This window comes from Ceratotherium simum, chromosome 20 (assembly GCF_057802395.1).
Source record: "Ceratotherium simum simum isolate JZ-2026a chromosome 20, ASM5780239v1, whole genome shotgun sequence".
In the NCBI taxonomy this organism is placed as follows: Eukaryota; Metazoa; Chordata; class Mammalia; order Perissodactyla; family Rhinocerotidae; genus Ceratotherium; species Ceratotherium simum.
Genome location: NC_141919.1, coordinates 45,178,169 through 45,192,482, shown reverse-complemented (window position 1 = coordinate 45,192,482; position 14,314 = coordinate 45,178,169). Strand labels below are relative to the sequence as shown.

Below are 14,314 nucleotides of genomic sequence, written 5' to 3'. Positions count from 1 at the left end.
ATGCAAGGGGGTGGTATAGTCTGACTAGACAGCTGTGGGTCTCTCCTGTGGAATAGGAGGCTGAATCTCTGGAGGACCGCTAGCTGTCTCTGCCACTGAAGGCCCTGCTGAGAATGTAACATTCAAGTAAAGTCCTCAGGGAGACAAGGGAGCAAATCGTGCCAACATCTGTGTGAAGAGTGTCGTGGGGAGAATAAACAGCCAGTGCAAAGACTCCGTGGCTGAAGCGGGGTGATGGGATGAGGGGAGGAATAGTGGAAGATGGAGTCAGGGGATAGTGGGGCAGATTGTACTTGGCCTTGTATGCCACTCGGGGACTTAGGCTTTAACTGAGAGTGCGATGGGAAGTCATTGAAGGGCCTCCCTCAGAGGAGTGTCAGGAGCTCCTTAAACTTCTGAAAGAATTTCTGTGGTTGCTAGGTTGAATGTAGACTGTAGGGGCCCAGGGCAGGAGTAGGAGGCCGTTGAGTCAGTCCAGGTGAGTAATGAGGGGGTCTCATACCAACAGGTAGCAGTGGAGATGGCGAGAAGAAGTAGTTTTCTAGATATACTTTAAAGGTCGAGCTGATAGAGTTTGCTGAAGGTTTCGCCGTCTGGTTGAGAGAAGGAGGAATCAGACTCTTCTACAATTTTGGCCTGAGCAGCTAGAAGAATGGAGCATCATTCACTGAAATGAAAGTGTTGTCAGAGGATATTCAGTAATAACACTTGTTTTATTTTCAGTGGGCCAGCTACTTTCTAGTAAAATCGCATTTTTTTAATCTTCCTTTGTTTAATAAAGTTTCCTTTTAACCATTATTTCCTTTTTGGCCACTTTCCGGTAAAATTACATTTTAAAATCTTTTGTTTAATAAAATTTTCTATTAAACCAAAAATATTATCCTTTATGTGTAAATTTTAATATTAAAAATTTTCTATCTCAATGTTTTTGAATTTTACTCTGCCATTCTACCTTTGAATCTTAAAATTTTTATTTTAAGGTACTAGAGAAGGACAGACTCGTCTAATCAGAGATGGGGAGAAGGTCGAAGCCTATCAGTGGAGTGTTAGTGAAGGGAGGTGGATAAAAATTGGTGATGTTGTTGGCTCATCTGGTGCTAATCAGCGAACATCTGGAAAAGTTTTATATGAAGGGAAAGTATGTCAATTTCTACTTTGTAATTACCATTATCTTAAAGTAGACAACTTAAAGTTTTCTTTTCCCATTTCCCCATGCTATAAAATTTTCTTTGGTATTTTGACATTTAAAAATACATTTCTGGGGCCGGCCCAGTGGCATAGTGGTTAAGTTCGTGCACTCCGCTTTGATGGCCTGGAGTTCGCAGGTTCGGATCCCAGGCACGGTCCTGTGCACCGCTTATCAAGCCATGCTGTGGCAGGCATCCCACATATAAAGTAGAGGAAGATGGGCACAGATGTTAGCTTAGGGCCAATCTTCCTCACCAAAAAGAGGAGGATTGGCAACATGTTAGCTCAGGGTTAGCCTTCCTCACCAAAAAAAAAAAAAATACGTTTCTATGGGGAAATTCTCTTTTGCCTGTCTTGAAATAGAGTTTTTTAAAACTCTCTTTCCATGTAGAGAGAGTTGCATTTGATAGACAGATTAGTAGTTACCGTACATAAGCTGTTCCCAACCATTTTGGCCTAGGAGCTTCTGTGCCACCTTTCATCCAGTGCTTCCTGCCCAGCCATATTTAACTTGACGTGACACAAGAGACCCTGCAGGGCAATGCTTGTAATGCCAGCATGTTTTGATGAGTGGAGCATGGTAACAGCTAATACTTGTGGCCTAGACATCAACCGATCAGAAACCTTCCTTTGGCCTTAGAATTAATATGTAGTCGTAATCCATCCCCCACCTCCACCCCTAGTAAAATACTATCTTGCAGCACATGCAAATGGTTGCTATTAATCATTAAGTGCCAAGTGGAAGATTTTAACATTGCACTTTGGAGAAAGTTTAAGTACTATAATTATTAAAATAACATATAACATTTGTGTCATATATATCACTAGTATATATGAACAGATAAGTTAGTAATCATTTATCTCCTTTTTATATTCCAATTAAAGGAATTTGATTATGTTTTCTCAATTGATGTCAATGAAGGTGGACCATCATATAAATTGCCGTATAACATCACTGATGATCCCTGGTTAACTGCATACAACTTCTTGCAGAAGAATGATTTGAATCCCATGTTTTTGGATCAAGTGGCTAAATTTATTATTGATAACACGAAAGGTCAAATGCTGGGACTTGGGAACACCAGTTTTTCTGATCCGTTTACAGGTAAGGTAGGGGTTGTGTTAAGTCTTACAAAATTCCATCAGTGTTGGTTGATTTTCTGGTTTTTTTGTGTGTGTTTAAATACCCATTATGATTAGCTGTTTAAATAAAAGCCACGATCTGCGGCAGGTTTTTACTTCACGATCATATTTTTAAGCCTCAAATATAGTAATTCTGTATTTGTAGAAACAGTTGTAAATTGGTCTCTTTCAAAAATACAGCCACACTGTAAACTAAATAAAATAAGAAACTTTATTTGTTTGAAAGGAAAAGAAACTTGTAAATTCCTTTGTATGCATGCTGCTTTTAAAAATACATATTTTAGTGAAATTTAGTAAATAGAAATTTTGTTTTCACTTGAGGCTCTATTGGTTAGTTGTACGTCAAATCTAGGCCTGAACTGGGGATAATTTTAGTTTACGTGTGATTTGTGTTCTATGTGTTCGTTTTAGTTGTTTGTAATTAGGTCAGTCAGTTGTTTGTGACATAGTATACAGAGTCTGAAATGTTGTAAATGGGATTAGGTTTTCATGCCAGTTCATGAATTATAATTCTACTGGTATTAGTCTGAGTCCTGGCTCCTAGGAAATGGATTATAATTCTAGTAGTAGTAGCCTGAGTTCTGTGTCCTGGGAATTCAGGCCATGGTAGAAGAGGAAATAAAATGCTTCCTCTTAGGTACAGGGCCAGCTCTAAATAAAATTTTGGAATCGGCGCTTGATTGTTAAAGTTTTCCTGCTGTCATTTCTGACTCTATTTTTCATGTGCAAGTGCTCTTCCTTGTCTTACAAGGATCCCATATCCTCTTCCTGTCTCAGGTCCTTTATGGAGCTGTCTTTTTTTTCTTATTGTTTCATAGATACTTCATGCTCCCAAATTATCTCTTCTTCTTCTAGTTCAAAATTCCATTGCCCGTTCACATAATAAATCTAGTCTCACCTGCATGTTGACTGAAACAGAGTTATCAGACTGACTCACTACTGAACTATAAAGGATGTGACCCTCCCAATGGTTGCACTTGACAGCAAAAGAAAAAAAATAAGGTGTTTATTACCTGGGTAGTTCTGTTGATAGAATTTCATACTACAGTACAAAAGAATGAGCACATGATTACAGTATTGTGTAAGCTATTTTGTGGGACGGAGGACAGATATTAAAGCAACGGGCTCCATCTGGAAATCTAACAACTCTGGCTTTTTTTGCTCTTCTGATACTCTAACTTTATATGCATCCACACATGCATCTTTTTGTAGGCACCTCTGATTATTTCCCTAGAGGTACTAATGATATATATTCACACACACCACACAATGGTAAACGTACACATGGAAATCCGGTTTCTTTGTAGCACCCATCCCCTTTGTAATTCTCTTCTCCAGTAGGTTGTGAGCTTCAGTGGATACAAGCAATCTTGTTCCCTGCTGGATCCCCAGACTGCATGTACTGTTTGACACATGAATTAATGAACCCAGGGGTTCTCTAAAAGATTAACATTTTATTCCTGTGGTTTTGATAGCAACAGCAACAGCAGGGATTCTAGTGAATTTGTATAGGAACAGGAACAGGACCTGATTGTATGTGTATATTATTTAGGTCAGAGACCACCTGCAATTTCTGTTTTTATGTTTGAAATCCTAGTTATTTCAATATGTAAGTGCAGGAACTAAGATATAATAAAGTATTAAGTTAAGAAAACAAAACTTAGAGAATCACTGAAATTTTAATTTCTTACTAGTTTTTCCAACTATAAGACTAACTATAGTTCCTGTTATTCTAGCATGTGACAGCCTTGCTCTTCTGTTTTTCTCCAAACTTAGATTCTTCTAATGTAAGCACTGTGCTGTCTATGAAATTCAAAATTTTGGCACATGTCACCTTTTCCTTTGTTTGCATGCACAGGTGCTGGTCGGTATGTTCCAGGCTCTTCATCAGGATCTTCTAACACGCTGCCTACAGCAGATCCTTTTACAGGTGGGATGCAGTTTTGATTAACGTGTATCTTTCTTCACTAAATTTATAACATTTTGTACCATATGGCCTTACATTTTGGAGATATCATCCAATAACTGATAATTCTCTTATCTGTATTTCCAATTTTGATGGATCCCCTTTTCTTTGACTTCTAATTTTTGCTTTTTCTTGGAGTACTTTTGTAGCTTTCCTCATGACTTTTAAATAGCATACTGTTAGAACTCATCGTTTCCGCCAGTGGTCCTTCCCGCAGGGAAAGCAGAGTTGTTAAGAGCGTAGGTTTCAGAGTCAGACGGATGTTGGTTGAAAATCTGGCTCTACCGCTTACTTGCTGTGAGAAGTTGGCAAGTTATTTAACCCATCTGAGCCTATTTTTTTTATCTGTGAAATTAGATAATAGGGGAACCCACCAACCAAGACACAGCATGAGTGCTATCACTGGCGAGCTGCTGCTGATCACGAGCAGAGAAGGAGCCAAGTGAGTCCCTGATATTGGATGGAGCAGTGCAGTCAAGAAGTCTGCCCAGGCATATTTTGCCTTAGCATGGAAGGAGACAGTTCACCCAACTACTCAGGATTAGTCTTCCTAATCTAAGTTATTAATGGCCTTCATGAAGTCCTGGAAGTGTTGGTGTATCTCTTCAGAGTTTATTTACCAAGGTATGCATGCTTCAGCATCAACACTACTGGAAAAAAAATTGCCAGACTTGGCCTTTAATGCAGCTGAAGAAGTCTCTTATTTTCAGAATAGCTTTTGATATACATTATGATGCTGTTGTTGGATCTTCAGCCAGAGTTCCTGAACAATATACCAAATTTGGGAAGAGAGTCATAATGTTTATGGTATCCATTGAAATTGCAGACTTAGTACTGTGAGCTCTTAAAGTGACAGCATACAATCCTCTGTAAACCATAGATTGGACCAACACACAACCCTGGGTCAGTGTTGTGAAGTTGTGAATTGCTCTCAATGAGCTTCTTTTCTCCTGTAAATAAATTGGTGGCCCAGATGCAAATAGCTGCACCCTGTGCATTGATAACCATTATACTACAAAAACCAACTATCAGGCTGAATATTGTGATGACACGATGGCTGTTAAGGAAGTGTTTGATGACATGATGCAATTTGAAAAAGTAGTGAGGATCTGAAGAGGAGGTAAGATGACTTACTCTGTCAGCATATTCAGGCACAGGGATGCCCTGAAACTTAGAACAACAGAATTCCCGAATCTCATTGGTGGCTTTTTTTGGAACGGAAAGACCATACCAAGCTTCAAACAATACCAGCAAAATCAAGAGAACTCCTGGCGCCATCATAACTGGAGCATGACTCACTGTTGCACAGTGTCAGTAACTCAGAAGATGCAGTGATTATGGAGCTATGCAAGATAGCATACTAAATGTCCAAGAGAATTATGGAATTATTAGGATAACTGACCCTTACTATTATAAATAACAGATAACCGCACCTATCATGTTGAGATATTATGAAAATTAAATGGTATAATATATGTAAAGTGTTCGGCAAAATTCCTGGAATATATTTAAGCCCTCAATATATGTTAGCTGTTATTATTTTTGATGATGTTCCCCAACTTTACCAGTAGCACTAGGGCCAAAAAATTTCTCCATCTGGCTTACAACTTAAGGTCAATCTTAATTCCTTTTTCTTTTCCTTATTTATGTCATTCTCAAACTTCTAATGTCATTTAGAATCATCTGGGATGCTTGTTTAAATTACTTATCTCAAAGTCCTACCCACAGAGATTCTGATACACTAGGTTAGTGAGGAGGTTAAAAATATTCATGCCCTGATCCCTCACCCACGGATTCTGATTAAATGGTCTTGAGTGTGATTTGCTGTTAGATCATTTTAAAAGCTCCCTATAGGTTTCTGAATTGAAACCAATTTGGAGAACCACTGGGTTATTATGAGTGGGCCCTGGGAATCGCATATTGAACAGATGACTCTCATTCAGGTGGCCAGAGAACCCCATTTAGAAAAGTGTAGGACTACACCCTGCCTCTTAATGGCCTTGGGCAAGTAATTCAGCCTTCCTCTTCTAAAATATTGTGAATAATAATGGTATCTAATTAATAATTAAATGAATATGTGCATATAAGATGCTTAGCATGCAAGCCAGCATATAGTAAAGACTCAGCAAATCTGCTTACTCTGGGTTCATCATTTTAATTAATCCTGTTTACCTCTGAGGTTTTTGTTTCTTTTTTTAGTTTTCTTTGCTTTTTCTGTATATGATATACCAGTTACACCAACTCCTAGATATTAAACTCGGGGGCTAGAACAATAGCTCATCTTTCTTCTTCCCACAAAGGCTCATCCAGGACTCTGAACATCTCCCAATCCTGCTGATTCTCTCTGCACTTGTATTTCATGTTCCTTTCTTTCCATTTTCAGTGAGATAGCCGCAAGTACAGTCTCAAATGTGAGACCAGGCTACTGTCGTAGCGTCTCTCAGTCTTACCTAGTCTCTTTCGTGTTTATCTCATGTGCCAGCTAATCCTGTCTCTCTATTTCAGTAGACTAGTGTTCACATTTCATTATGGAAACCTTTTAATTTCTTTCTCTCCGGTCCACTAATGCTTTTGTAATTCATTAAACTTATGTAATTAGGGTGTATAAGGCATCTAATGTTTATTTTGTAACTTGAGAATTTCTTTTCTGGCTAACATTATTGGGCACTAACTCCATGCCTGGCACTGTTCTAAGCATTTTTCTGTTTTAAATTTATAGCCCATTCATTAAGATACCATTCTGAAGTGTGACTAATTATGAAATTAAATTATTCTTTATAAAGAAGGAACAGTTTGAACTTGATAATTTGCAGTTATCTGTGCTTACTAGGAGTATTATTGCATTTTAGGTGGTGGTCGTTACATGCCAGGGTCTGCAGGTATGGGAACTACCATGGCTGGAGTTGATCCATTTACAGGTACATGCTTTTCATTTCCTTTTCTTTTTTATTAGATTTTTAAAAGTCATTGAAACTTTTGTTTAATGAAAGATTAAGAAAATTGGTGTCTTTCTCTTGCTGGAGAACTTTTTATATGGTAAATCAATATCAAACTTCTTGACCTGGCTTCTAGCATGTTCTCAGAATTGTGTCATTACTGCACATTAGAATCATCTGGGGAGCTTAAAAAAGAGTACTTCCACCTCATCCCTAGAGATGCTCACTTGGTCTAATATTGCTCTGGGTTGGGGCCTTGGCCAGGGTAGTTTTATAATCTTCTAATGTGATTCTAATGTGCAGCCAGGATTGAAAACTGCTCTTCTACTGGAGTAAGACTGGTTTCCTCACTGTCCTTATAATATCTGAGTTTGTTCCAATCTCTCCTCCTTTCGTTCTTACTTAATGTGTTGAGAATGTTATTCACTACATTATATATTGTTCTCTTTAAGAACTCATAAAAAAATTTACTTTTATAATTTAGGCCTTCTCCTGAGCAACTAATTATTTTTTTTATCCTTAGTATGTTGCCTAGAGTCTGACACATCTTGTTCATCACTGTTGAATATATGCAGGCATGCTTTCCCCTGTATTGGCTGCCGGTAAAATGCAGAGCTAAATTTGTAGTTTATCTCTTGCAAGTTGGACAGATATCTTAGCATATATTATTCCCTATTTACTATTTTATACAAGAGAATATGTATAACATAGATGTAATTGAGCATAATAAAATAAATACCCATAAACCTACCACTCTTCTTAAGGACTTGGTATGTAATTTTGTAGACTATTTTTCATTGCAAAAGTAACAGTGGCTGGCAGTATTGAAGTATAACATAGCAATTAAGATTCAGGACTCTGGAGTGAAAATGCTTAGATTCAAATCTCAGTTCCACTACTTTTTAACTGTTTTACTTTGAGCAAGTCATTCTGTTTCTGTGCCTCTGTTTCTCTCATCTGTGAAGTTGAGATAATATCTACCTCCTAGAGTTGTTAAGAGCTTTAAATTACAAAATATAGGTAAATCACTTTATATAGAATAAGTGTTTAGTAATTGTTAACTGTACCTGTTTATGTCAGTACAGTCTAAAGTTAACAGTGCTTCCTCCCATTTTTCAGAAGTTACAGTCTTTAACAGTTTGGTTTATATACTGGACCTTTGTATACCCTTGTCCAAGCTATTGTCATCTCTCACTTTGACTGATGATATAATAGCCTCCAAATTGGTCTCTCAGTGGTCCACACTGCAGCCAGCAGTGTGAATCTACTTTTACAGTCTGAATCTACTTATGCCCCTCCCTTGATTAAAACCCTTGAATGGTTTCCCATGGAATCTTTTGTCTTCCTTGCGTCACGTTCCTCTCTGCCTTTTTTCTGCCCAGCCATACTGGCCTGTGTCTGTTTCTTGGGCATGCCATGGTGTTTTCTACTTCGGGAGTTTGGTACACGCTGCTCCCTTTTGAATACTTGTGCCTTTGCTTTATTTAGACCATAATTGTTTGGTTTTTTTCCTCCTTTTTCTTTTTTATTTAATTTTGCAATATAATATTTATTAAATGGACTCAGTGCCACTTCCCTGGACACTTGCATATGCCCCTTGCCAGATCACCTACTCTGTCGTAAGCTCCCATTGCCCCTTGTACTTTTCCTTCAGAGCACCTTACATTGGACTTAAGTGTTTGGAGGGTATTTGATTTGCATCTACTTACCACAACTAGAATCAGGAGTGCAGGCAATGTCTGTAAGAGCTCATCTTTGATCACGTTAGTAAATATTTTATGCTTTATAAGCAATTCAGATTAATTTTGTGCACTTATTACTTGTTCTGTCTTTATCTGCCTTCCCCTTTTATAGTTCTAATATACTCAGAAGATTAAAATGTTTTATTCATATTTTTGCAAAATGCTTTAATTTTACCTTGGAACAAAAATGTATAAATGAATTAAGATTTGAAATGTAAGGTATAAATTAGATTTAAATTACACAAGTAAAAATGTATAGAAGACCAGGACCCTTGCCTTTCAGGAACTCACGCCTTGAGGGGGTTTATAAAAATGATGTAGAAAATGACAATGCCTATTACATCATTTGGAATAAGCAGTAAAAGACATCAGAAGAATGAGATCAATATGCCTTAGAGAAGATGAGAATGGAAAGTTTCATAATTATTTTGTATTCTTTGATCTTTTAAAAATTTATAATTTAGATTGAATCTTAAAAATATGAGAGAAGTAGAAAATATGAAACGGAAAGGCTTTGTTTTACATGTAATCTGCCATTCCAAGAACTAAAATTTATTGTATCAACAAATATAAACAGTACCTTGTGAATGATTTATTTCTCTTTTTTTTTTTTCTGAGGTGGCTTGTTATTTTATTGCATGCAGTGAGTAGTTACATATCTCAATAATTGTGAAAATAAAGTCATACAATTAGAAAAATCTCATTTTTGACCATTCCTTGTGATTTTTGTCATCTTCTATTCTGTAAATAGGGAATAGTGCCTACCGATCAGCTGCATCTAAAACAGTGAATATTTATTTCCCTAAAAAAGAGGCTGTCACTTTTGACCAAGCAAACCCTACACAAATATTAGGTAAGTGTATTTTAATTAAATAGTTTTCTCTCATATCCACAGACTTTTTTGAGATGCACTCAAGGCTGTTTCTCCGCCTAACATGAGCTGGGAACTGGTGCTTACATGATAGAGACTTCTGTTGTGGTTTACACAACTGTGTCGACTATAAATACACAATCTGATAATAGACCCTTAATACTTTGTAAGAAATATAAGGTAAATGCTTTTTGTTGACTTTAATGAGGGAAAAACTAAAGGGGAAAAATGTAAATCTCGCCCCCAAAGCTCTTAATGTTTTCAGGAAAAAAATAATGAAAACAAATGAGTAAAGCATTTAAAAAATAAAGATCTTTTCTTTAAAAAATTAGTGGCCCTTAGAAATTATAATAAAAGGCTGTTTAAATTGCCCATTAAAAATGAAACTGCTTAGTTGACTTTGGTTGCTTTTTCTGTTAATTTATTTTTCTCGAAACAAAATGACAGGTTTTTTTTTTGGACTAAGAGTACTACTAGCTCTGTTTGATGCAAAGATTATGGTAAGAATTAATTAAAATAAGATAACATACATACCTGAATTTAAGACAGAGTTTTTTGGTCAGAATTATCCTTCATACTATCTTTATAAAAATCATTCATAATTGTTTTCTTAATTGCTTTATTTTGAACAATAAAGAAGTATATGTACACTTATAGACAACTTGACATTTTTCAAGTCTTGTACAAATCTAAAAGGTCTCTTGCTTTTTCATTCCTTAAATATAGTCATGCGCCACATAACAATGTTTCAGTCAACGATGGACAGCATATATGACAGCAGTCCCATAAGATTAGTACCATAGAGCCTAGGTGTGTAGAAGGCTATACCATCTAGGTTTGCGTACTACACATAAGTACACTCTATGATGTTTGCACAATGACGAAATCGCCTAACAATACATTTCTCAGAATGTACTCCTGTCGTTAAGTGACACATGACTGTAAACTTTGTTTTCAGTATTGTTAGTGTTAACAAAATTTTTAATGCAAAAGAGTAGTGAAATAGGTCCAAGTTTCCACTTATGATTGATAAAAATTTGTGAATTTGGACAATTTCTCTTCTTAAACCTTTTGTGACGGGAATTGGGGCTTTTTTATTCTTCAAGGTAAAGATTTTGGGTAAACAGTGTTAGATGACTCAAAGTAGCATTAGTGATGACAAAGATGCTGATATTGAAGATGCATGTGAAGAGTTTAAAAGAAGTTGTTTCATGAAATGTGAATATGGTGGGAAAAGGCAATATTGCCATTAAGTATGTTTTGTAAATAAGGTGATGTCAAACATGCATATGGAACTTAGAAAATTAAATATTAGACATAAGTGATGTCAAACATGATGTGATGTCAAACATGCATATGGAACTTAGTCAATAAATTAAATATGGATATTTAACTCTGACTATTTCATTGTCAATCATAGAAGTTGACATAAGGTGGCTAAAAGTTGTTACAAATTTTCTCACTGAGAAAATAGGGCATTGACTTATACTTGGGTATATATGACATGATAATGCTTTGAAAACCATTCAGAATGATTACAAATGTGATATACTTTAAAACTTATTCAAAGCAGAAAGCTTCAGAAGATCTTAAAAAGTAACAGGTAAAATAAAAATTGTCACAGTAACCTTTCTTTTTCTATGCTGTGCTCAACTTAAAAATACTCACAGGCCTTATCTTTATTTTTATGGTCTTTGATAATTACTGTGAAAAGTCTCACCTCCCCATGGTGTATGGTAGAGTACTCTTATTGAAAATTTTGGCATTTATGTATTATATCTGGCTAATTACGGTTAGAGAATTTTGAAGGTTTGGTTCTGGGTTCTAGGTAAACTGAAGGAACTTAATGGAACTGCATCTGAAGAGAAGAAGTTAACTGAGGATGACTTGATACTTCTTGAAAAGATACTGTCTCTAATTTGTAATAATTCTTCAGAAAAACCCACAGCCCAGCAACTTCAGATTTTGTGGAAAGCTATTAACTGGCCTGAAGGTACAGAAACACTCTTTAAAGTGTGGTTAGAAAGCAGGAAGTATGTCTTCTTATTTCTATCAATATTACTGATGTTTCTAGTTAAATAAAAGTTAACCTAGGCAATTGTAATTCACATTGTGAAAAACTTTCCAGGAAGGATTCACTATACCACTATAATTCTTAGTCTTATTTTGGTCACATGCCTTATGAGACTCTGAAGGTAACGTAATGATCCCCATACATGTACCATTTTGTATACTGTTTCAGAGCATGTGTGGATCCCCTGCAAGCCATCCAAGAAACTCTTTGTGACCTCTTAACCCTAGGCTACAAACATTTGCTATAAGTATTTTTTTTTTAATTAATTCACTTAATTCCTTTTGAATTCCAAAAGTGTCCTCTCTCGTATTATTTTTTCATGCTATTGATTTATTGGAGAAAAAAATCATTTGTCTTACGAAATGTCCCATATTATAGATTTGGCTGATCACTTAATGTGTTCCTCTATTTCTGTAGTTTCTGCTAGACATAATTAGATTCTGGTTCAATTGAGGTTTTTTAGGTGATTAACCTTTATAAATGATGCTGCATACTACCTTTATATCAGTGGGCACATAATTTCTAGTCTCCTCACTTTTAGTGATGCTAAGATGATTTAGTGCGTTCATTCAGGTAGTGTCTACCCAATTCCTTGAATATAAAGCTCTCCACTAACCTATAAGCATACTATTAGTTCTTCTAAAAAGAACTTTTCCTCTTCAACTCTTTGGTTGGGATATAGGATTTTTAAAACCGTCTCATTCATTTCACAGGGATTTATTGTATACTTACTGTGTGTCAGGCTATTTGATAACCCAAGAGAGTTATGTTATTTTTAAAGCATATATGATCTTATAGCAATAAGTCCAGTCTGTATAAATATTAAAAATTAATTAATACAAGTTTCAGAAGTATACGCATTTTATAAAGCAGGCATATGATTTTTAACATGTAACAGGAACATAAAATCCTTAAAAATTGAGTAACAGTCATAGGAATTTTCTGGGTTTTCGTAAACATTAATGAATTTTTCTTTTTAATAGATATTGTCTTTCCTGCACTTGACATTCTTCGGCTGTCAATTAAACATCCCAGTGTGAATGAGAACTTCTGCAATGAAAAGGAAGGGGCTCAGTTCAGCAGTCATCTTATCAGTCTTCTGAACCCTAAAGGAAAGCCAGCAAACCAGCTGCTTGCTCTCAGGACTTTTTGCAATTGTTTTGTTGGCCAGGCAGGACAAAAGCTCATGATGGCCCAGAGGGAATCGCTAATGTCCCATGCAATAGAACTGAAATCAGGGAGCAATAAGAACGTTCACATTGCTCTGGCTACACTGACCCTGAACTATTCTGTTTGCTTTCATAAAGACCATAATATTGAAGGGAAAGCTCAGTGCTTGTCAGTAATTAGCACAGTCTTGGAAGTTGTACAAGACCTGGAAGCCACTTTTAGACTTCTTGTGGCTCTTGGGACACTTATCAGTGATGATTCAAATGCCGTACAATTAGCCAAGTCTTTAGGTGTTGATTCTCAAATAAAAAAGTATGCCTCAGTATCAGAACCAGCTAAAGTAAGTGAATGTTGTAGACTTATCCTAAATTTGCTGTAACAATGGGGAAGGGGGCTGAGATTTTAAATTGATTAGTGTTTTTTTCCTCACATTTTACGTGACTGATTACAGATGATAAAAAAAAAAAGACTGCTGTGGATTAAGTAAAATTTCAGATCTTGTAAAGTGAGGGGAAAGGGGAAACAAAGGAGAAATAAAATTTTTGCACTGATGAAGTGTGAGATTTTCCTGTGTAATGTGGTTAGGTTTTCAAGAGTTTAGAAACAAGTTAAGAGTGAGCTATAATTAACAACAGCACAACAACTACAGTGGCATAATTTTCATACCTTAGCCACACAGGAGAAGACAAGGGCTTTTATTATATGTAATCTGCTTTTACTACTTATATACCCCAAACTGTTAATTGTTGGTGATTGTCTTTTATTTAATTTCTGCTCTACTCATTTTCATTGCTGGATTCTTTCAACAGCACTGATACATTTCAAGATCTTGTTTTAGGATAACTATAGAACTTTTAAAAGTTAAATTTGTTATAAATTATTCCAAATATTGAAAAGATGTGAAATAATTTCTTCATTTAAATCATTTCTATTTGTAAATAAAAAGTGTATTTGTTTGATGGCTCATTTTTAGATGAAGTAAAGGCAAATTACTAAGCTATGTTAGGTTGTGTATCAATTCAGACAGATGAGACCCCAAGTTAACTCCAGGCTTATGATCCGGTTTCTTTTGCCCTTCGTTATTTGAGGTAACTTCATTGTATCCATTCCAATTTGGATTTGATTGTTTATTTTTGGTCATTTCCGTTATCTCAGAGGGAATTTGGAATGTATTGAATTTTATCAGGCAATTGTGCAAGCAAGGATACATCAAACTGTGTTATT

General features: G+C 35.9%; 1 protein-coding gene across 1 annotated transcript in view; it reads left to right on the top strand.

Annotated features, from left to right (window-relative positions):
• PLAA (phospholipase A2 activating protein) overlaps positions 1–14,056 on the top strand; it is a 37,588-nt gene extending 23,532 nt beyond the window's left edge. The window contains exons 8-14 of the mRNA XM_004428389.3: positions 981–1,138; positions 2,074–2,293; positions 4,190–4,261; positions 7,147–7,215; positions 9,727–9,828; positions 11,675–11,839; positions 12,904–14,056. Of these exons, the coding sequence (XP_004428446.1) occupies positions 981–1,138; positions 2,074–2,293; positions 4,190–4,261; positions 7,147–7,215; positions 9,727–9,828; positions 11,675–11,839; positions 12,904–13,469 (1,352 nt within the window). The 3' untranslated portion in view covers positions 13,470–14,056. The remainder of the gene's footprint in view (positions 1–980; positions 1,139–2,073; positions 2,294–4,189; positions 4,262–7,146; positions 7,216–9,726; positions 9,829–11,674; positions 11,840–12,903) is intronic.
• The last annotated feature ends 258 nt before the right edge of the window (positions 14,057–14,314 follow it).